The sequence below is a fragment of the Leptonotus elevatus genome, chromosome 7 (genome assembly GCF_054856555.1).
Source record: "Leptonotus elevatus isolate MCC_2025b chromosome 7, RoL_Lele_1.0, whole genome shotgun sequence".
Taxonomy (NCBI): domain Eukaryota; kingdom Metazoa; phylum Chordata; class Actinopteri; order Syngnathiformes; family Syngnathidae; genus Leptonotus; species Leptonotus elevatus.
Genome location: NC_141245.1, coordinates 24,956,680 through 24,979,416, shown reverse-complemented (window position 1 = coordinate 24,979,416; position 22,737 = coordinate 24,956,680). Strand labels below are relative to the sequence as shown.

General features: G+C 40.8%; 1 protein-coding gene across 1 annotated transcript in view; it reads right to left on the bottom strand.

The window, feature by feature from the left end:
• The window catches only part of nbeab (neurobeachin b), a 263,722-nt gene that overhangs the window by 30,636 nt on the left and 210,349 nt on the right, over positions 1-22,737 (bottom strand). The window contains exons 44-47 of the mRNA XM_086080779.1: positions 18,595-18,735; positions 14,905-15,024; positions 9,612-9,764; positions 5,881-6,048 (exon numbers count right to left, since the gene is read on the bottom strand). Coding sequence (XP_085936905.1) covers positions 5,881-6,048; positions 9,612-9,764; positions 14,905-15,024; positions 18,595-18,735 — 582 coding nt within the window. The remainder of the gene's footprint in view (positions 1-5,880; positions 6,049-9,611; positions 9,765-14,904; positions 15,025-18,594; positions 18,736-22,737) is intronic.

The following is a 22,737-nucleotide window of genomic DNA, read 5'->3' as shown; positions in this document are numbered from 1 at the left end:
CCAACACCCCCCCCCCTTGCGCAAACGCTAACCCGGAGTGACGTCGCGGCCGGGCTGCGCTCTTTCGTGCTATTGTGCCCGAGACAAAGGAGAGGACGCGCGCGCACGGAAACGGAGAAGATGTTGACGCGCACTAAAATATCAAGCGGCAGGCAAAGTTACATCGCGAGGCTCGTGCACGCGCGCACCCGCGATGGTCGTCGTGAAAGGCCGCCATCGAGGATGACCGACAGGAAAGTAAACAAGTCCAAAAAGAAAAGCGCTCGCTTCATATCTGACTTTGAGCTAAAACAGGAACGACAACAATACTTGTTTTTGTCTTCTTACAACAACTCGGGTTTTTATTTTGCTTCAGTAATTAGCATAATGTGTAACCGACATGAAGACATGAGATGTCAATATTGGAAATAAGTCAATATTGGAAATGATAAATATAACAAAAAAACAACTGTTCCAATACATTGAGTACAAAAACAAAACGCTGATAAGCTATGACGCTATGCTAACGTTTTTTTAAGATCCCTAAAGTGAAGGTTAAATTTTATGTTATTTTCTGCAGAACCTTTTCACAGTCATTTTTAAAGAGATTCGTGGAATCTCTGCCTATTTTGGTCTCTTGGCTTCGGCAAAATGACAAAAATAAATAAATAAATGCAAATTTAAAAAGAACATAAACACCAAGTGAGAAGTATACGCACCAATATTCATAGTTCGGCATTTGTAAATCTGCCTATTTTTTCTCCAATTCCTCTATTATTTGTAGAAAAACTCAAATATTTGGTGATTTTATGATCAGACGAAAGCCATATTTCTCCGGCGCCAATTTGGGTGACATATTTATTATTTTTAATTTTTAAGGGTTATGTTGTAAAACAGTTTATATTTATATAAAATATTTTGGGGTCATCATTTTTTATGTATATATTTTTAAACTATTGTTACAGGTAACTATGAAAAAAAAAATGGGGATGTGTGAATGACTCTTTTTTTTTCACAATTTGCGGCAATCACTCGAGTTTCGCCGTATTTCGATTATTCCTACAAAGTCGCCAGTGTGGTTCAAGTTATTATAGCAAACTGAAACAAAAATCCCTAAAAGATGATTCAATATTAAACGTATTTATAAGCATGGCAGTACATACACAAGCTTTTACAAAAAAATTTTTTTTTATTTTTTTTGCACTCAACTAATAATATTAAAAACTAATACCAAAGCTAATGGAAACTCATTTTCCCAAAATAAAGATGAAAAAAGTTGCTCTAAAAAGAAATAAATTCCCAAAACAAAAAATCAAATACATGATGAAAAATCCAAACCGATTAAAACCCCGATGTGATTTGCGTCCACTTTTGTGGACTCCGCCCAACATGGACGAAAACACCAACACAAATCAAGCGTTTGCGTGTCTGTCATTGACGTTGATGGACGTTCGCGGCGCCTGCCCCTCGGTGACGGCGGGGGTCCGAGCCGTCCTTTTTTTGCATGGGGGCTGTACACACGGCTTAAAATCACACGCAGCCAATGGGCAGCACATGCCAGGGCCACGCACGCGACACGGGACGTTTGGACGTGATTGTGGCTGAGGACAGGCCACCTGCGAACCCCCCAAAGCCCCCCCCCCCCCCAGCCCCAAAACAACTTCCTCTCCCCCTGCAGTCACTTCCAATTTGGCACCCGGCTGCTGTCCACTCTGTCGCGCTGCACTGAAAAGTTTTGCGGCAGTTGTGCTCGCGTTGTGTTTTTCAAAATGTTTTATTTCGTGCTACTTGCGCTTGAATTGATGTCGAGTACTGGAATTTCACATGCAGCGAAAGGCAAACGTGACAGCGTGTAAATAATGTGGTACCTGAATTGAAAAGATTCACAGATTTTCGATGTTGAAGAGCTTGAAAAGACTTGAACTGTTTGTGTTTTGGGGTTTGGGCCAAAGTCCGGCAATAACACAGTAGAAATTGCGTGGGAATGCTGAAAAAAGGTCGGTGCTGGATTTCACTTTCCTTTCTTTTCTTTGATCCTTCCTCGGGTCTCCTGACAACCTCACGACTCGAGCTGGATTCTGAAGTATTCGGTTTAGGTGAACGTTATGGGATTTTTAATAGGTTTTAGGTGAACTAATGAGTACACACTCACATGCACACGCACGTGCATTCAATTAATTACCAAAGACTAAAACGAAAAACATTAGTTAGTTTTGTAAACATAAAATGTAGTTTCAGTTAGTTTTCGTAAAAAAAAAAAAAAAAAAAGCATTTTTGTTTTTATTTTATTTTGTTAACAAAATTGTTTTTTGAATTTAATTTTTTTCGTTCGTTTTAGTTCATTAACTCATACACTGCCATTGACGGCTATAGACGACTTCTTATTCGTTTAACATATTTTTCCATTTTTGTTAACAAGAGTATAAAAACCTCGTTTTTTTTGTACATTTAGAACAGATATAAAATTTGTGATTAATTTGTGAGTTAACTAGTGAAGTCATGCGTTTAATTACGATGACACATTTTTATTGCCTGATGCCCCTCAATTTTTAACAATCTTTTCTTTTTAAATATATTTTTTTTAATTCTTAATAATCTAGGAAAATGTTATTAAAAATGAGGGGCGTCAGGCAATTAAAATTTGTAATCGTAATGAATCGCATGACTTTACTAGTTAACTCACAATTAATCACAAATTTTATATCTGTTCTAAATGTACAAAAAAAACGAGGTTTTCATACTCTTGTTAACAAAAATGGAAAAATATGTTAAACGAATAAGAAGTTGTCTATAGCCGTCAATGGCAGTGAATGAGTTAATGAACTAAAACTAACGGAAAAAATAAAATTCCAAAAACTATTTTGTTAACAAAATAAAATAAAAACAAAAATGCTTCTTTTTTTTCTTTTTTTTACGAAAACTAACTGAAACTACATTTTATGTTTACAAAACTAACTAATGTTTTTCATCTACAATAAAAACAAATCTAGGTTTTCATACTCTTGTTAACAAAAGTGGGAATTTTTTTTAAACTAAGAGAAATAGTTCAAATGAATTTTTGACGTCTATTGCCGTCATTGGCAGCGAATGAGTGAAAGTAATAATATGTCTTGCCGCTCATGACATGACATGACATGATATGAAAAATGTCCCATCTCGAGTTTGGGAAGCGCTCCTTGTGTCCTCGCATTCAACGGCGTCACAAAACCACAACAACATCGAGCGTGTCAGACAGAAAGAGGACGCGCCCTCTGCTTGACCCGCTAAGCAGCATGCGATCGCCATGCGTCACGACACCTGACGCTGGCAACACGCCGGCAAGAATGACGGCGAAGGCATGCGCGCGCACGCACGCACGCACGCACGCACGCACGCACCGTATAAGCAAGGCCAACTACTTTCTTGAGCTTTTAGCAGCATAAACATAAAGGAATGAAATAAATGCCGGGTATTCCCTAAAACGTACTCAATCTTTGCCTTGAGATACGAGCGACCTCATTCAGGATTTTTTTCCAGATACAAACAATCATTTGGCCTTTTTTTTGTTTTTTGTGCTTCATCTCGTGAGGCTTTTTTGGAGCAACCCGTAAAGTCTAATCGAACGAAAGAATGCCACGTTGCAACTCAACATATTCTTCAGTTAATTCATTGCAATTACCTCTCGATAATGTTCCGCTATTGGATAACGTTGCGCATTTTAGTTAGCGTCCGATTGCTCCAATTCAGATAAAAGCTTCAAATTCCATGTGAAACCGATGGCACGTCTTTGCGCACGGGCCAATATCGCGATACATCTTTTATTTTCGTTCACCTCCATGACTTTTTTTTTCCATTATTTTTTCTTATTTTTTCTTTTTTTTTTCTTCCATTTTTTAATTTTTTTTCTTTTTTCTTTGGGGGTGTCTCGGCCTCGCTTCCGATCGGGCGCGCCGGGCCGCCAAAGGCCGGCGCTCGCGGTCGCCGGGGCGCTGTAAGGCGACCCGCGAGCCGGAGGAGCCGCCCGCCCGAACACCGGCGCGAGGCCGGCCGGCCGGCGGGGGCCCTCCGAAGGCGGGTCGCTCGTACGTACCTCCATGACTTTTATGCATAGCTATTTGTCTGCTAGGCCTTGGAATGAACACGTTTTGTTAAGACCCCCCCCTCCTAAAAAAAAAAAAAAAAAGGCACTTGGATGAGGCAAACGTTGGCCCGCGCCATTTGCATAACGGTCGCTTGACAAATAAAGGCGCCGCTGGAAGTGACAGTCTATAAATGACTTGTTGTGCAGACAGCAGATGGCGGACATCACAAGGAAAAAAAAAAGCCCGTCGTCCCGGAAAAGAGCCACATTGCAACGGCAGCTGCCGCCGCAATCAAGCGATTCGCAAGCGGGCGCGCCGCAGCTCATAGATATTCAATTAATGCGGTGAGAACAATGAGACGCGCCTGCTCGGCTATCGACGCCCCGACCTCAGAGGATCGCTCACGTGCTCATCGATCGGGTTGCAAGCGGGAGGCCCGTCATCAAACGGGAAGCGACTGACGATGAGTCACTGTTTTGCTTTTCCGAGACGACCCGCGTGCCGGGACGCGCGCCGACAGGAAGTTCTGTCGGCCGTGAGTAACGCAAGCGGGGGGGGGGGCTCGGTCGCCGTGGAGACCGATCTTGTAATCTCCCGCGTATTTGCAGTTCATCATTCACAAAGATTAAATGTCAATTACGTTGAAGTTCAGTACAACTCAAGCACATTTAAAGGTTGCAGTGGACTGAATAAAAAAAAAAGAAGAAGAATCTTTTAAGGCAACATTCTGCACAGTTCTTTTGTGAACCTCTAGATGGAGCCCAAGAACCAAAATGAACAGGGCAACTTGCCAACCGCGATTTTTGCCGGGTTCGTTCAGCATCACAATTGTTTGGGATTTTTAAAACTTGGTTTTAATTGAGTTTTTATTATTTTAATATTGTTTATATACGGAGTATTTGTCGAGTGCAAAAAAAAAGAAGCTCACTAAGAATTGTGTAATAGAGTAAACTTCAAGTGTGTACATTTCTAGTGCTGGGTTTAAATAAATCTAATAATCGATATCAAATAAATTTTCCTTTTCAAGAGTGATATTGATTCATAAAACCGGGAATCGATTATTTTAATATCTCTTTTCCCCCCAATATATTAACAAGACAATACAATTTTAAAGTCATTTTTTTTCTTGAAATTGACTGTCTTCATGAATTTCAAAGTATTTTCTTACATTTATGAAAGACCTGACTTATTGCACCCATGTTTGTGTAACACTTATAGCACCTTATTTTCATTAATAAATAAATCGTTACTGCTTCTGCAAAATGTAATTTGGAATTTAATGATTGTGGAGTTTTTTTTTTTTATCATGTCTTTGATATTTAAGAAGAATTGATGTTCCATAATGAATCAATATCAGATTGAACGGAAGTGAATCGAATCGGGAAAAATTGAAATTGAATCGAACTGAACTCTTGTGAATCAAAATCAAATGCATTGAGGCAATTTTAAACGATACCCACCCCAAAAGATTTCATCCAAAAGAGACTCAAGCCCGCCATCTGCTGGTCATAGCTTATTTTTCAGTTTTCTTTTTTTTTACTTTCCCACTTTAACGATCAAACCAGAGTTGCGTAAGACTTTTCTCCGCCTATTCCGATTGAAAAATGTGCTTGACGACAATTGCCGTCATTGCTGCTCCTCATCCGGGTTGCCGTTGACGACAATTCACATCAACGGCGTCAAAAGCATTTTTTTGGTTTTATTTCATTTCCTTCCTTATTTTGTAAACAAAAACCTTTTTTTTCCCTCCAATTCTAATTCAACTTATTTCTTTCGTTTCGGTCGACTATAATAACCTTGCTTTTATATCCACGTGAGCGTGCGCACGCGTTTCACCAACCTCTCTGGTCAAAGGGTCCGCGATGGCGTCCAGGCTGACGCTGCCCTCGTAGGTCAGGTGATGAAAGACGTTGAGGGCGCGCACCGCCTCGGGCCCGCGCTGCTTGTAGCCGAAAACGAGGTCAATCCACTGATGCAGCTGACACGACACAAACTCGCTCTCCAGCGCCTGCCCGACGAGCACAGGGGCCAATTAGAGATGAGAGGCGCACACGCACGCACGCACGCACGCACGCACGCACGCACGCACGCACGCACACACACAGGAAGAGATGACACACGTTGTCCGTTCGTATTCGGCAGCACTCGGTCGCGCAGACGACCTCGCGGGACCTTGCAGAAGCAGCAAAATGTATGGGACAAAACATTAGGTACCCCGCCCGGTCTAACGAGAGTCAATGCAACAGCTGTGGGAAAGAATTAGATTCCAGAAGAGTACGTTCAGACCTCCACCAAGGCCAACCCAATTCTAATTGACACGTGAAGAGCACAATTTGGAAATGTCAAAGTCAACGGAGAACAAGACATTTCTTTTGTGTAGAACAACTTTTACTTTTCCACTTCGGTGCCCTGTTTGCTTTTGGGTCCTCAAGTGAAAGTACGTCCTGACAACGGGTCACTCATTAACTCCAGCTCGCACCATGCTCGATTCTATATGACAGAATAAAGGCCTATATGAAAAAATAAGAGTAACAACATCAAGGACCGAAATCCAGTCACAACAAACATTATGTTGTTATTAACACCTTCAGTCCTGCATTTTTTTTTTTTTTTGCTGGGCAATTTTTTATTTGTATTTTTTTTAAACTTTTTTTTACATGGCAAAAAAAGGTAACGGCTGTAACGTGTTGTTGACTTACGCAGCTAATAAGTAACATTTTTAACATGAACGTCATGCAAATCAACTTTGGATTGTGATTGGTCAGCGACGATCCAATCATGAACCAGAACTGCTGACATCATCCAAATGATGTGTTTTTATTGGTTTACAAATGCAAATATGTCGCGTCCGCTGCAATCATTTATGGGTCTTAAGATTCATGTATTATTCGCTAAGAAATGATGATATATTTTGGCCTAACAAAGAGGTAAAAAAATAAAAAGCACAGATATGATGCACAATTTTAAGATTTTCACATTTTGTCGCTGAGAAAATATAAATACATAATATATACAATATATATATATACGTCACATGTATTTTCAAATGTCCTGACGAAGATGTAGAGATCAACTGAAATCTGAATTATGCACAATATTTATGCATTATTTGCTGAGAAATTAAGGAAATATAACTGACTTTTAAAAAAAACGTCCTCACAGAAGTCCAAAACTAATGTAATAAATAAAAGACTGGATTATTTGTGTTCTATTATGAAAACTGTATTCAAGATTTCTGTTACTGAAAAAATGTTTCTAAAAATATATGTTGCAAATGACCATAAAAAAAAAAAGGAAACATGGACATCATATTAAGCATTTTTTTAGGATATATCCCTAATATAATACTGATTCTATATTCTATAAATATATCGCTGCATCTAATCTCATTGTAATAAGTGTAACGTGCACATCATGTTATAACCGGCGAGTGTCAAATGACAGATTGAACAGAAAAACAGCAGCAATATTAGCAACGTGATGTGTTGTGCTGTCATCAGCTCGCGCGCGCCCGCTTAAAAATAGCACCTCATCATTCCGGGAGACAAACGGCCGCCATGCTAACCGGGATCCAATTTGGCGTAAAATGAGCCTGACGAACGACCTTGCGAGGGCGTCCTCCGCCACCGCCGCGTATTTTATTGTGCGTTGCGCGAGAGCGCAGATAAGGCGGCGGGGCCGGCGGGCTGATAAATGCGACTGTACGCCGCACAATGCGAGCGTTGGCGGAAGCGCTGCGCAGAGTGAGGAAAAAACAGCCATTAGCAACAAAGGCTACGCTCACGCACACGCACACGCGCGCTCGCTCACGCAGGCACAGTTTGCCACGGGGCATGTCATCGCAATTGGAAGTGGCACATGCAAAGATGGAAAGTGGGAGGAAGCGAGGGAGGGAAAGAGAAAGGGTGGGGAAAGGAGGGGGGGGCGCGGCGCCAAACGAAATAATAAAGGAGGCGAGATTGCTGCAGACGAGAACAAAAGAAGACAAAAATTTGGCGGCGCAGAGAAGATGGCGACGCGTTCATCGGCGCATGTTGTGGAATTCGAGCGCTCGGCGGTCTGCGCCGCCCGTGGACCGGCTGACTACAGAAAGGTCACCTCCGGAAGAGCGGCCCGGCGGTGTCACTCAGGCTGAAAAGGTCAAACGTGTTCTGGACGTGTTCCGCCCAAAAACTCCAAAAAGGCGGGCAAAAGGACAGAAAATCCATCCATCCCGTTTACTCATTAGCGTCGTGACTTTTAAGCTCCTATTTTGGTTAAAGGCGCTTTCGGAATTGCTGGCCCAGTCATGATTTTGGTGCTTGCCAATTTGCCGGACGGTTTTGCGCCCTGCTGGCCGTAGACAATTTGGTGGCAGAAAGTCGGACCACGTCTAAATAGTGGCGCAGCCGCTCCCAGGCAATTTTGTTGAATTTCATCGCAGCGCCGACAGAACGATTCTGAGCTTCCTTTCATCACCCAAAACGAAACAAAAATAATTTCGTCAACGCACATTTTTCACCAGACTAAAAACTAGACGAGACGAAAAAAACTGGCACTAAATCAGTATACATTTTTGCCAACTCATAAAAACTGGACTAAAATCTATGGATATTTTAGCTCATGAACAAAAACGAGACGGAAATGAAATGATTTTGTAAAATCTTGTCTCTGTGACACAATGTCACAAAATTATAGTTAGAACGTGACATTAATCCATCGACTATAACTTTCCAACAACAAACCGCTAACTAATACTGGCTAACTTACTAGCTAACTTACTAGCTCGTAGCATGGAGCAGGTAGTAGCCACTTTTTGATCAACTGTAATCGTGTATCAAGTTGTTTTTCATCACAAAGATGAGAGAACATTTTATATGAAATTTTGTCCAACATTATCTGCTGACAAAAAAAAAACTGTCAATGTTTTTTTTAAAATATATATATATATATAACTAGACTAAAACATTGACAGTTTTTGTTGGGACGAAAATAAAGACGAAAATGCTCGATTTATACTCGACTAAAAATGGACTAAATAAAAACGGGATGAGGTTGACTAACTATTATAAAACTAACAAATGTAATTGAAACGGGACTAAAACTTGGGACTAAATTTAAAAATGGCCGATAAAATTTAACACTACTTTGCGGACTCGTGCGTGAAAAACATGTCATTGTCGTTCACTCATGCATATGACAACTGTGGGCATCAAACCCGCACTGTAGAAATCAATTCTTTGAACACGTTATGAAAATGATCATGATTATTACAGTTGACATGAAGTCCACAGACATATTTAAGGCACAATTGTAGAAAAATCAATTATGGTAAATTTAGCGGAAAAAAATACACTAGATAAAAAAAAAAGAGAGAAAATGATATGAACTTTAATTTGGAAAATAATAATTTTTTTAATAAAAATACAAAAATATATAGTAATTGTATTATACGAAACACATTTTCAAAATAGCCTTCTTTACCAGATTAACTACAAAATATGACGAATTTCCGACCCCCAAAAAATAAAAAAATAGTGATTGTATAATAAAGAAAAAAAATAAATATCAGGCAATCAATATGCTCCTCACCATTCTGTTGATCCTCACAAAGTCTTCGGGGGTCTTGGCCCAGGCCGGCAAGTCCACGTCGCCCACCATAGTGTGGTCCTCCCGCATTCCCAGACGGTAACCGTTGGCGTTGACCAACATCTCCGGCAGGTAGAAGAACTCCGGGATCAGCTCCTGCGGGTCGGACCACCACACGTCTCGTCACACTGGACTCATGCAAAACACACTATGCAAATTATTTTTTGTTATTTGGAAAAAAAAAAGCCCCCAAAATATTGCCATTATATATATATATAGTTTGAGAAATGTTATACTAATAAAGCATTTTCACATTTTCCATGTGCAGTGTTAATGTTCAAATTGTGGCTTATACTATTCGTCAATTCCGACTGCTGGTCTGCTATTTAAAAAAACAAAACAAAGAAACAACAACAAGGTGAAAGGTAACAGAAACACGCCAAACAACAAGGTGCGAAAAGTGAAAGGTGCCGTTTTTTTTTTTTTCTCTTCACACTTATTATGACACACTGAAGTGTTAGCGTGTTAAATTGAAGTGGAAGCGAGTCAACAGCTGCTGGAATCGCACACATCCAAATAATGACATTGTGTGATTGACAAGCTTAGAAAATCAGCTACCGTCCCTTTAAGAAAAGGAGTGCCCGGTATTTCCCGTCTGCGGTTTAGCGCAACCGTGAGTGGGTGAGCCAAACGTCGACCCAATGAAGCGTCTGCACACTGGGAATGTTCTGGGTGTGCGTGTGACAAAAGTATAGGAACAGCTAACGGCGACAAGGAGTGTAAATGCGGGAAATAACTTCCAAGGAGCTGACGTGTTTTGGGGGGGCTCGTTCTTCCACACGAAACTCATCCAATTGAGTCAAACTGTCCACTCAGAGAATTCAGATCAGATAAAGCCTTGAAACCCGAATTAGAAACCGTAATCCTGGTTTAAAACCCCAGCCCAGGTGGCTTGAAACCTTCGTTTGAAAACATAACCTTGTATAAAAAATATATATTTGTAACGCTAACCCAGGTTTGAAACCCACATTTCAAAACCTTACCTTTGCTTTCAAACCTGAATTTAAAACCCTAACCGAGATTTGAAAGCATAACTTGAAAACCTAACCCAGGCTTAAAAAAAACATAATTAGAAACCTCAACCAAGGCTTAAAGTCTTATTTAACTCATTTGCTCCCAAAAACGTAGAAATATGTTCTATTTTAGCCTCTCAACTGCACAGAACGGTTGAAGCAATGGTAGTTATTACAAAAAAAACGGCCAGTAGGTGGCAGCAGAGTATAAGAGATCAACCAGGGCCATGTTGCAAAAAGCTCTGTTTTAAACAGATTAGTGAATAATGATGAAACTTAGCTATATTCTAATGCTAATTGCTGCAAGACAGATAGAGATATACTTTTTTTCCCTGATAAAAGAAGAGACTCCAATCTATATTTTGTTAGGTTCCATGTTTTTATAGCAATAGAACACAATATTCTGTGGGCCTTGCAAAATCAGTCAAAATCAAGTAAACAGCCGGGAGCGAAAGGGGTTGCTTCAGTCAAAATGGCTGGGAGTGAATGAGTCAAACAAATTTAAAGCGAGTCTGTTCATCAAGGGGGTTGTTGAGGTGTTGTTTCCATCTGACTTGAGAGGTCACGTGACGACGGTCAGGACAAGTCGGCCGGCTCTCGCGGTGGTCACGACCGCTGGAGGTTAATGAAGGCGAGACCCCGGGAAAAACTTTTTAATCAGGCAGCCTAATAGCCACCCGCCTCCGTCTCCTGGGCCCCCGGATGACCTTCTACCCACCGCCTGACTCTCGGCTCAAGTCTTAAGTCTCAACTTCTGTTTGAGCGGGCGCTTCATTAAGACGCGTCGCATGCGATCCAACACCAAACTAAACAAAACAAAAAGATTGACTTAACAACATTTTTTTTCAATTTGTTTTCTTCCCTTGGAAGCCATTTTGGTTGTGCTCCTTTTAGTTCCACTGGCTCAACAAATGTCCTCAGATGGTGTTAACACTGTGCTGTTCACACTGCTGTCAAATCTGGATCAGATCCAGATTAAACACAGATATGCTGAATGTTGCAGTGGCGCTCCGGCAAGTGCATCGTACTGACAGTTTGGAAGATTTTGCCGTACTCGGGCTACAAAATACATTTAACACAATATTAGGAACGAGATCATTGAGATCATGTGGTGCAGTGCCCCCCCCCCCCACACCTTTTTCCTACCACGGACCGGTTCATAGAAGTCCATAACTTTTGCGGACCGGCAAACCAGTGTGTTGTTGGGTTTTTCGCAGTCCAGAAAGACACATCTGCGTTGATTTCAAACCCTAATTTGAAACCCTACCCTTGGCTCCAAACTTTCATTTGAAACCCTTTCCCTGATTTGGAACCCGAACCTTAGCTCCAAATACAACACTTGTTTAAAACACGAACTCTGGTTTATTTATTCATTTATATTATATTTTATTATTATCCATCCATCCATCCATTTTCTGTACCGCTTGTCCTCACAAGGGTCGCGGGGGTTGCTGGAGCCTATCCCAGCTGGCTTCGGGCAGTAGGCGGGGTACACCCTGAACTGGTTGCCAGCCAATCGCAGGGCACACAGAGACGAACAACCACACTCACAATCGCACCTATGGACAATTTGGAGTGTCCAATTCACCTGCCATGCATGTTTTTGGAATGTGGGAGGAAAGCGGAGTACCCGGAGAAAACCCACGCAGGCACGGGGAGAACATGCAAACTCCACCCAGGAAGGCCGAAGCCCGGACTTGATCTCACAACCTTTGCACCGGGAGGCGGACGTGCTAACCAGTTAGCCACCGTGCCGCCTATATTTTATTATTATGATTTTTAAATAAAATTGTATTTTATTTATTTATTTTTTATTGAAATGTTTTATTATTTATTAGTTGTAAGTTTTTATTTATTTTTATTGTATTAAATGATTTAATGATTATTATATAATATATTTATTTTATATTATTATATTATTATTATATTTATTACGATGTACACGGTATTAATGACTTCAATATTATTCCGCCCACCACAAGACGTTTAAGATGGCGACGGAAAGGCGAAAAAAAAAGGCTGAGCAGACGTTGAATGGCAACAATGCGGTACACGCGCGCGCTAAAGTACAGTTGTGATGTGCAGTGCGCTATTTGTTAACAAGAGTGCCGTGCGAGTGCCGGGCTGGCAGCGAGCGAGGAAAACCGCTGTCCCGACACGGGGAAAGAAAGAGTGCGTTTCAAACGGCTCTTGTCATTAATGCTTTATTAATTGCCGGCGGCGAGCGAGCGCGCCCGCCCGCCCGCCCGCTACCAGGCTGCGCTGGAAAAGGGATGACACTTTGAGGTCAGCGCCTATTCCTGCTGCGTGCGTGCGTGCTACGCGCTCAGGCAAAATGGAGGCAAATCAGCAGGGTTCAGCGCTTTTCCCTTCGCTCTTTCTTGTCTTTCTTTTTTCTTCACAAGGGCTTTGGCTCTTTGTTTTAAGTGCCTTCGATAAAATATACATTTTTTGTTGTTTTCGTTACAACGGATGAAAATGTGGATTTTTTTTTCTTCTGGTGTTGGATGGGGGGGTGGTGGTGGTGGGGGGGGATTTCCGTGTGAAGGTTTCTGTGTTTGAACACGGCATTTATAATTAATAGAATATTTTAGCTGCTGCAGTGTGCAGCCAGATATGCGCTCGCTGGCCACAAGATTAGGTACGCCTGCACTTTCGAATGCGAGCATGTTCATTACTTGGGAAGAGATTTCGGATTGTGGACTGCTCGAAATCACAGTAGTCTGGTTTCCATCCAAATTGTATTGAATTTTGTAAGCGAATTTACCTTCTGCCCGTTTCCATCTGTTGTTCTTTTGTGAATATTGAGACGGGACTCCGCCGCTGTAGGTGGCGCTATATACCATAGAAATGTGATCCACCAGTAATTTCAAAGAAGAAGAAAAAGACCTGGAAGCGATTGCGCCGTGCGATGACGTCGTAGGAGTTTGCTTTTGTAATTCTTGATAAGCCGTTTCTTTGCTGTTTTCCATCTAAAATTGCGTTAATATTCACTTCTTTAATTAATTCCAAAATGATTTCAGTTTCGTCGTCTCCCCAAACATACCTTACTTTATCTTCTGACATTGATTATCCAAATTCCAAAAAACTTATTTTTTGCTAATTTTGGGCCCTTTTTCAAATTTCTAGCGTTTCCATTCCGTTTTATTTTCGCATTTCTCGAAAATTTTAATAAAAATGGTTGGATGGAAACCCAACTATTGACATCTGTTCATCCTGCCTTGAAAGCAGAATTTCAACATGAGCCCAAACTCTGCCATAAAACCTGAATTTTAAACCCTAGCCACGGACTTTGACCCCTTGTTGAAAACCCTGACCTTGTTTACAATTCCCATGTTTTTCATTGAATCCCGAACCCAGGCTTGAAGCCATCACCCGCATCTTGAATCCCTCATTTAAAACCATAACCCATGTTTGGAAATCTAACCGTGAGTGGGCATTCATTTTAAATCCTAAACTTTGCTTTGAAGCCCAAACTACAAACCCTAACCATGGCTTCGAACCCTTGTTTCGAATCCCTTATTAAAACCCTATCGTGAAACTCGGACTGTGGCTCGAAACCCTAATTTTAAAGCCTTAATATTGTTTGCAAACACTAATTTGAAACCATAACCTCTTCTTCGAACCTGTGGTTGAAACCCCTAATCCTAACCATTGACCTGACATTAATTTGAACATTCAACTCTTAACCATGGTTTAAAAATGTTGCTTTCAAAATCCTGACCTTGTTTCCAATCCCTCATTTGAAGCCCGATTCCCAAACACATGGTTAGTTGAAACCTTAATTTGAAATACTAACAATCTTTGCTTCAAACTAATTTGTAATTTGTTGTGGATCGAATTCCCGCAATGAAACACCAACGCTAGGCTTGAAAACCGTCATTTGAAACTCTAACATTGTTTCCAAACCTGAATACCATAACCTGTTCTTCAAATCCTAATTTGAAAAAAATAATAATAATTTGACAAATCGAAACCCTGTTTAAAACCTCAACTTCCCACCCTGGCCTCAACCTTTCTTGAATCCCTCATTTGAAACCCTAAACCGGGCTGGAAACCCCAAGGTGAGAGCCGCATGTGAAACAGAACTCAAAACTCTGTAAACGATGAATGAAGCTTGGAAGGGGGAACTCCTATTGTTAACAAAAAAAACTTCTCTTTTTCAAAATGGCCACATCCACCATGACGCTTTATTTATGTATTTTTGTTCCGAGTGGACTGACCTTGATGTCGGAGGTGTCTCGCTGGCAGTTCCTCCACGATCGGGCGATGGAGGAAAAGATGCGGTCCGGTTGGTCAAATTTGTTATTGTTGGCGCAGAGAAACAAGCTTGTGAACGGCTCCTGAGGAAACACACAAAACCGACACTACAACATTGCGCATTTGTGTGTGAATCAAGCCCACCCCCGAGGCTTGGACTTCAATCGAAACCATTCCTAAATTCAAACCCTAACCCGGGCTCGAAACCTTATTGTGAAGCCCAAAATTGGCTCCGCCCTCTAACTTTTGTTTCCAAATCTTATCCTCTGCTTGAAACCTGAACAGTGGCTTAAGACGGTCAACTGAAACCCTTCTGGGCTTGAGACCATATTTGATTTGAATGAACTGAATTCATTTGAAACCCTGACCACGACGACATGACCGCTCATCCTGGTTTGGAACCCTCACCTTGGCTCCGAACCCTCATTTGAAAGAGTGGAAGTAACGTAAATTCAAAATGTAATTTGAAACTCCGAGTGTCATTTTAATCCTCAAAATTTGCTTCAAACCAGGGTTATATTAGTTTTGGATTTTAATTTTAATTTTATTTATATATATATATATATATATATATCTATAGTAGGTTTCTTTTTATTCCCTATTTTGTGTTTTTGTTGTTGTTTTTTTTACATTTTAATTAGTTGTCATTTTTGGGGGTAAAATGTAAATTTTGACTATAATTTATTTATTTTTTTTTCAAGAAAAAAAAAATTGACTATAATTGTGGGAATGCTGGAACATATTTTTATTGTGATTTTTTATTATTTATTTTTATTGTGATTCTTTTTTTTTTCAAGAAAAAAAATAAATAAAAATTTTGACTATAATTGTGGGAATGCTGGAACATATTTTTATCGTGATTTTTATTCTCCTCCCTTTTTTGCCGAGAAACAACTCCCACGTAAAACTTCCGATTGACACCAATTACGCGAGTTTCAACTTGCTTGAAAAATTCACGCCTTCCAGGGTATTTACCGTCTGATTGCACATTATTTACACCACTCGCACTTTTCTCCATTCATTTCCAACGGAACTAACATTGAACTTTTGCCCACTTGCCACGCCCACTTCCACACATACAACTTTTCATCATGACCAGCTCTCTGACACGGCATTGTCCAGTAACAAAGAGGTCGCGGGTTCGAATCCCACCTCTGACTGTACGTTGCAAATATATCCATGGCAATTACGCCAACGGGATATACATGTTTACCAGCTCACTGGCCATAATGGTAGAGTGTCCGCCCTGAGACTGGGAGGTTGCGGGTTCAACGCTCATCCGGGTCACACACAGGACTTTAAAAATGGGACCCACCCAAGGGTTGGAATTGTGGGGTTAGATCGTTTTTCCATTGATACCATGAGTTCCACTTTTCCATCTCAATGAATGGAGGGTACTGCATGCCTAGGTGGCGCTATTGTTGATCTTTGACCGTCCTTTTATGCGGGTGGCTTACTTTAGCTTACTCTTTTTTTCTTTTTTGTCTCCTCAGACGAAACCTTTCCGTTGTTTTGCGGCTTCTGCCATGAACGCAGTATTCGTGCGTGGACATTCACATTGACTTCCGTCTTTGTAACGAATTGGTAAAGAAGGAAGCGACGTATGCCATAAAGCAGTCAGCACATTTGTGTTTTTTTTGTGCGCCAGTGTTCCTACCGTCCTCCTCAAAGTTGCTTTGTGCCAGTAAAAATGATAAAGACCCCCTCAGGCCATGGCAAAGGTACCATTCAGCTAGTTTTAAGAGATATGAAAATATTTCATGAAGGTTGAAAAGTTCCTTGGTGTTACTTTATGAAAAAAAAGAATTCTTCCAATTTTGTTTGTAGTGATTTTATTCGTTTTCCTTAACTTATCCTTGCTTTAAACCCCCAATTAAAACCCTTAAAATGTACTTAAAATGTGTTTCAAACGCGAACTTGAAACTGTGGCCTTTGTTTGAAACTTCACTTGACTCCAAACTCTAATTTGAAGCCCTCATTTGAAACCTCACAACTTCTGTTTGAAACCTCGGCATACAGATCAGTTGTTTTCCGAGGGGGGAAATTAACATGTTTTTTTTTCTGGCCCGAGCACGAGCATTAATGGTAATTGGCTCAAATGAGGTTGTTGGGGTTTTTTTTCTCTGACATGGCGTCGGCGGGCAACAGGAAGCAAGGGAGCAAACCCGTAGAGGCCAATCTAGGCGCTGTCAAGGGCGGCTCCTCAGTTCATCAGCAGCCCCTTCCCACTAATGATGGGGGTTTTCGGCTCTCCGACTTCCACAAACAACTTCCTCCCCCTCGTCCTCCAGTAAACGAGGACCTGAGGAGGCGTGATGGACAAGCCTGCAAGCCTGAAACGCACAAACCTGTCACCCCCCCCACCCCCGACTCCCCCCCCCCCCAGCCTCTGCAAATCATTACCCAGCCACTCTTTATTTAGCGCACATTCGCCGCTTTACTGGCCTGTGAAATGTGTTTTTTTGGGGGGGAGAGCCGTCAATGTAGACGTAACGGCGTCATCGGGCCTGACAAGTGACGACGCGCTAACGCTAACTGCGGAACGGGGAGAGAGGCTGTCGAGAGGGGCGTGCGTGCACGCAGTTTAAATTATTTATTTTTTTACCGTCACTCTTTTTTTTGGGGGTTGCAAAATTTTCAAAGTTGTAAACTTTTCATGAGAATTAACTGGAATTGATGGGAATTAATAGGAATAAATCTGACAATTACAAAATTAAATATGGAACTCATAGCTAGGTAGATAAATAGATATATAGTGTAGGTAGGTCAAAAATTGTTTGAAATTATTTTTCTTGGTCTCATTTTATTAGATTTTTTTTACATGGAAAAAAAACAAGCATTTGAACAGGGGTGTGTAGACTTTTAAAATCCACTTTTGATACTATCATCATCCACAAGAGTATTAACGGTTCCAGTTAGGTTTCCATCCAATTGTATCAAATTTGTGAAGCAAATTTACCAAAAATGCACAAAACGGACATGTGACTTCTGCCCGTTTCCATCGGTTCTTCTTTTGCGAATATTGAGAGGGGACTCCGCCGCTGAAGGTGGCGCTATACACCAGTAAGAGATGTGATCCACCAGTAATTTAAAAGAAGAAGAAGACCAGGAAGCGACTGCGCCGTGCGATGACGTCGTGTGAGTTTGCTTTTGTAATTCTTGATCAACCGTAGCGTTTCTTTGCTGTTTTCCCTCTAAAATAGCATTAATATTAGCTTCTTTAATTAATTCCGAAAAGATTTCTGATTCGTCGTCCCCCCCCAAACATACCTTACTTTATCGTCCGACATTGCTTTGGGACTACAAAACGTACGTGTGACGTAATATCCGGTCAAAACGTGCGACGTGTATTTATGTTTCCATCGGAAAAATTCGCATTTTCCTTTTTTCGATACACTTCAAAATCCACCCCCGCTAAGCGCAAAACCTTTTTTTGCTAATTTTGGGCCCTTTTTCGAATTTCTAGCGTTTCCATTCAGTTTTATTTTCATATTTCTTGAAAATTCTAATAAAAATGAGTAGATGGAAACCCAACTAGTGATAACAACACAAGACAAAGCAGGCATAAATTACTAATAAAAAGATCTGACAAACACAAAGACAATGTGAGGAATACCAGAAATGTCCCCCCGTCCTTCGCACGGCTAACTCACCATTCTAACGAGCCAGTGCAGCGCGGAGGCGGCAGTGGAGCAGTAGTGTCGGTAGTGGCACGGCGGCGTCTGGTCGTCGGCCCACGACTCGAAGCGCTCGGCGAAGAAGGCGGCGCGCTTGGGGTTGAGAGCCCCGACGGGCTGCGGCGGACGGAACAAAACACAACAAAAGTAACGATGAAGACCTGAGACGACACGAAAAAGCAGAACCAGAGGGCAAATGAAAACAGCAGGGGCCCCAAAATTGGACCCTGTTGAACATCATACCAAACCACAGTGGATTAACCCCGAGTGGCCCGTTGACACCCGTCACATCGCCTCAGGTTAATCGGTCGCTCTGCAGAAGACCAACACTGGAAATGCCTCTGATGATTTAACACTCAAACCTGGGCTTGAAACACAAATTTGAAACCCTAACCCTGGCTTTAAATGCTCATTTGAAATCCAAATTTGGGCTTAAAAACCAAAAAAAGCTAACCTAAACTTTGGCTTCAAGCCTTGAAATCCTACTCTCAAACCCGAACTTGAAACCCTAACCCTCTAATTTCACAATGTATTTAGTTATTATTATTATTATTATTATTATGAATTATTGAACCTGCGAGCTCAACAAATGCAACCCATTGCAACCATTGCAATAAACACAAATTTCAAACTCTAACCTGCGCTTGAAACCCTAGTTTGAAATGTTAACTCCCATCATGAAATCCCAACCCTGGATTTCGGCCCTCATTTAAAACTCCAACTTTCTCATAAACCAAGGCTTGAAACCCTAACACTGTTTTAAAACTCTAGTTGCAACCTTTAAACATGCCTCAAACCCTTAATTAGAAACCCTAAGCCTATCTTGAAATCGTAATTTGAAACCCTAACCTTGGCTTTAAATGCTCATTTGAAATCCAAATTTGGGCTTAGAAACAAGGTTTGAAACCATAACTCGAGCTTCAAAGCTAACCTAAACTTTAGCTTGAAGCCTTCAAATCCTACTCTCAAACCCGAACTTGAAACCCTAAACTTCTAATTTCCCAATGTATTTAGTTATTATTATTATTATTATGAATTATTGAACCTGCGAGCTCAACAAATGCAACCCATTGCAACCATTGCAATAAACACAAATTTCAAACTCTAACCTGCGCTTGAAACCCTAGTTTGAAATGTTAACTCCCATCTTGAAATCCCAACCCTGGATTTCGGCCCTCATTTAAAACTCCAACTTTCTCATAAACCAAGGCTTGAAACCCTAACACTGTTTTAAAACTCTCGTTGCAACCTTTAAACATGCCTCAAACCCTTAATTAACCGTAATTTGAAACCCTAACCTTGGCTTTAAATGCTCATTTGAAATCCAAATTTGGGCTTAGAAACAAGGTTTGAAACCATAACTCGAGCTTCAAAGCTTACTTTGAAACCTAAAATTTGTCTTCAAGCCTTGAAATCCTACTTTCAAACCCGAACTTGAAACCCCAACCCTCTAATTTCCCAATGTATTTAGTTCTACTCACCGACACGGAAAATCAATAGCTCTCATATTTTTGATCCAAAAAACAGTTTTCTTTCCAACCGACCAAGATGATGATTTGCCTTCATTATATTATAAGAAACATCCTCCAAATACACATTTTCGATGCCAAACAAGATGAAGTCAAACCTGTAACAGTTGAAACCAAAGAAGCCGGTGGTTGACATTTGTCATGTTTTATTGTCGTCGCATCGAAGACGTAAAACGGCGGCTTTTTGCCCTTTGGCCGTGCGCGTTCCCATCGGCGGCGCCTTCTTCAAAATGGCTCCCATTAAGCATACGCTTAGCGGCCGATAAATTGCTTTCTCTGCCTTTTCAATCAAGCCTGCCAATAACAAAGCCCGAGAGGCACGCCGGCGGTCAATATTAATACACTCGGCATGACCCAGTCAGTCACAGTGAAGGATGACGGTGGATTGGTGGTGGTGGTTGGGGGTGCGGGGGGGGGGGGGGGCGCTCGCGGTGGGCTAATCAATGGCAGCTTTCTTGCCTGCGAGTTGCCACGTGAGTAAATGAAGCCGTTTGGGTCGCGGGTTACATCTGGCCATGCGGTTTATTGAGATCCGCGTGGATTTACGAGGTGATAATAGAGCCGCATGTGACTCGTCTCGTCTCCGAGCGGGCGCGAGGCGTCTCACACATCGTAGTAAAAAAAGAAAAAGAAAAAGAAAAAGAAAACCGAAAAAGATTCAGAAAGTTGGGAAGCAGGTACAATTGAAATTGTTATAACTCTTGTATCTTTTTTTTTTTTTTTTGCATTTTATTTACTTATTCACTTACCTAATATTAATTAGATTTAGTTACCTATTTATGATATTTATCAATGAATCTACTTTGCGTCATGTTGTCTTGACTGCATGACTGATTTTTATTCCACTTCCATCACTTTGTATTGTTTTAAGTGCTTTATAAATAAAGTTGAGTTTTCCGTCTCTTCGAACCCTAACCTTACCTTTGTCCCTATTTAAAACCCTGACAGTCATTGACACCAAAACACATGGGTCAAACCTGTGTTTGAAACTCTACAAATGCTCAAAACCCTCATTTGAATTTTTTTTAACATGGACTTGAAAGCTTCTGTAACAGTATCGGACCGATACCAGCCTTATTTTAAGGTATCTGATACTCAAGGAAATTGTTGATGCCAGCCACTGATACTTAAGACCAAAAAATAAAAATAAACTCGGCAATAGTGGGCGCTATAGCAGGGAGTAGGGAACCCGAGTCCTCCACACTGAAACACCGATTGTAAACCTAACTTAAAATCCTGCCTCTTGTTTGAAACCCGAATCCGTAGCTCCAATCCCAAATCTGCAACTTCAAACCCGAATCCTGTTTTGACACCCTACTATACTCCTGACGGCCATTTTGGTGCCATTGCTCTCTTGACTGAAACCGCAAAACAAAAACCATTAAAATGATCCGATTTATTTTCCAAAAAGCAGCATTAACGTAAGCACAAATACAAAAAAAGAAAAGAAACGCGCTCTATTTATCTTAAAAAAAATAAATAAATAATAATAATAATAATAAAAAAGAAACGCGCTCTATTTGATGGCAGGACCGGCGTGAGGGGAAACACTTTGATTTTGCTGTCCAGGAAAGCGAGCGAGGCCGCAGATGTTCTTTTTTGTCGGGGCTTGCTGTCATATTTGGGGAATGTTCACCTGACAGACGCTTGACGACGGCTGCGGTCGGCACTTCGACACGCAACGCGGCGAACCGCAAACGTTCAAACAAAACACATTAAAGCTGACAACTGATTTGAGTTCTGGAAACATTTTGCTTGCATTGAGGGAGGAATCGTGTAAAAAGTGGAGTGCGTTACGCTCACTGGGCCAAACCAGACGAACCAGACGATATCATTGGTTATTAATTCACAGACTTGGCTAAAATTTAAATAAATAAATTACCCTGCATATTAGCGCGTTTAAAAAAAAATGCGCAATTGATCGTGAGTGGCAAGCAAGGTTATTTTAGGAAACGAAAACCTAAAATTCAAAAAATTATTTCGTTAACAAAATAAAATAAAAAGGAAAATTATATATATATAAAAAACTATCTAATAAATATCATCAAATAAGTATCACAAGATGATGAAATCTGGATTCAAGATGACATTTGTGATCAATGTTTGGAGCAGCTAACCAATCTGTGGCTAATTCTAGAACAGGGTTTTTCCTGTGTACAAAAATTCAGAGGCGGCCGCCTCCAGCCCAAGTCACTGATAATGAATGAATGCTTTAACATGATAATAGTCATATTCTTATTAGAACTATTATTCTTATTATTGAAACATGGAATTATTATATGTTGCCTGTAAAAAAAATGAAAGCGAGAATACAGAATGCATGCACGTCATGGCCCATGGACAGGATTAGGGATGTTCGATACCACTTTTTTCCCGACCATTACGCAACTCTCGAGGAATCACGGCTAAAATTTCCAAGCCATAAATGACAGATGATTTTTTAATAAATACCTATACAGTATATCTCAATATATTATTTTTCCTTAAGTTAATGGCAACTTTGTATTCATATAAATTTTTTCATTTCCGTCATGATTACCCCTCATAGTCAGGATGATACAAACTTCAATTTGAGCCAGGAAAAACTAAG